This window comes from Penaeus monodon, chromosome 28, assembly GCF_015228065.2.
Source record: "Penaeus monodon isolate SGIC_2016 chromosome 28, NSTDA_Pmon_1, whole genome shotgun sequence".
Classification (NCBI taxonomy): Eukaryota; Metazoa; Arthropoda; class Malacostraca; order Decapoda; family Penaeidae; genus Penaeus; species Penaeus monodon.
This window is the reverse complement of record NC_051413.1, coordinates 5,536,601-5,537,313: the sequence shown is the minus strand read 5'-3', so window position 1 is coordinate 5,537,313 and position 713 is coordinate 5,536,601. Positions and strand designations below refer to the sequence as shown.

General features: G+C 43.8%; 1 protein-coding gene across 1 annotated transcript in view; it reads left to right on the top strand.

The window, feature by feature from the left end:
- Positions 1-24: 24 nt before the first annotated feature.
- The window catches only part of LOC119591322, a 2,522-nt gene continuing 1,833 nt past the window's right edge, over positions 25-713 (top strand). Inside the window, exon 1 of the mRNA XM_037940051.1 lies at positions 25-693. Coding sequence (XP_037795979.1) covers positions 310-693 — 384 coding nt within the window. The 5' untranslated portion in view covers positions 25-309. The remainder of the gene's footprint in view (positions 694-713) is intronic.

The window sequence follows — 713 nt, the reverse complement described above, 5'->3', positions numbered from 1 at the left end:
GGCATTTCGACAGGATGCTAAAAGTGACGGAGCCACTCCCATTACTCCGTCACATCCTGAATACTTCTGCTTCTCTGGTCCTTCAGAAACGAAAACACTGTGAGACAGGAAAGTAATTCTTTTCTGGACAATTTTTTCTTTCTTTTTTCTTACACGACGATTAGAATAAGTGCGCGTCCATAGCCCTCGTGAGAAAGTAGAGATAGAACGTGATCATGTGAGTGCTTGTGTACTTTGCTCGTGAACTTGACTGACATAGTCTTGTCTCTATTTTTTTTTCTCAAGATTTGATAAAATTTCCATGACATTATGCTTCTCACCGGTATATTCTTCATATTGGTGAGTCAGACTAGTGACGGAGGGAAAGTGTCTCTGACTGACTCGGAGGTTGGTCGGAAAAATTTAACCTGGAACCAGAAAGTTGATGTTCGCGAGAACTTCAGATCTCGTACGGCTGCTCTACACACAAAACTCGAGGGCGAAGAGAAAACGGCAAGCTTCCGTGTGTTCGAAGGCAGTGGCTATGGCAGTAGTGGCAGTGACGATGACGAAGAAAATGATTTTATTATGGCGCAGCATCTCAGCGAAAGTAATGGGAATAGCTTTAACAAAGCGTATGAACTGGATACATGCAGCATTCCGGACAAGGACGACCCGGGGAAAGTGGTGTGCAATTTTACCAATATTCCGCAGGTTAGTCAAGTCGGAATCAA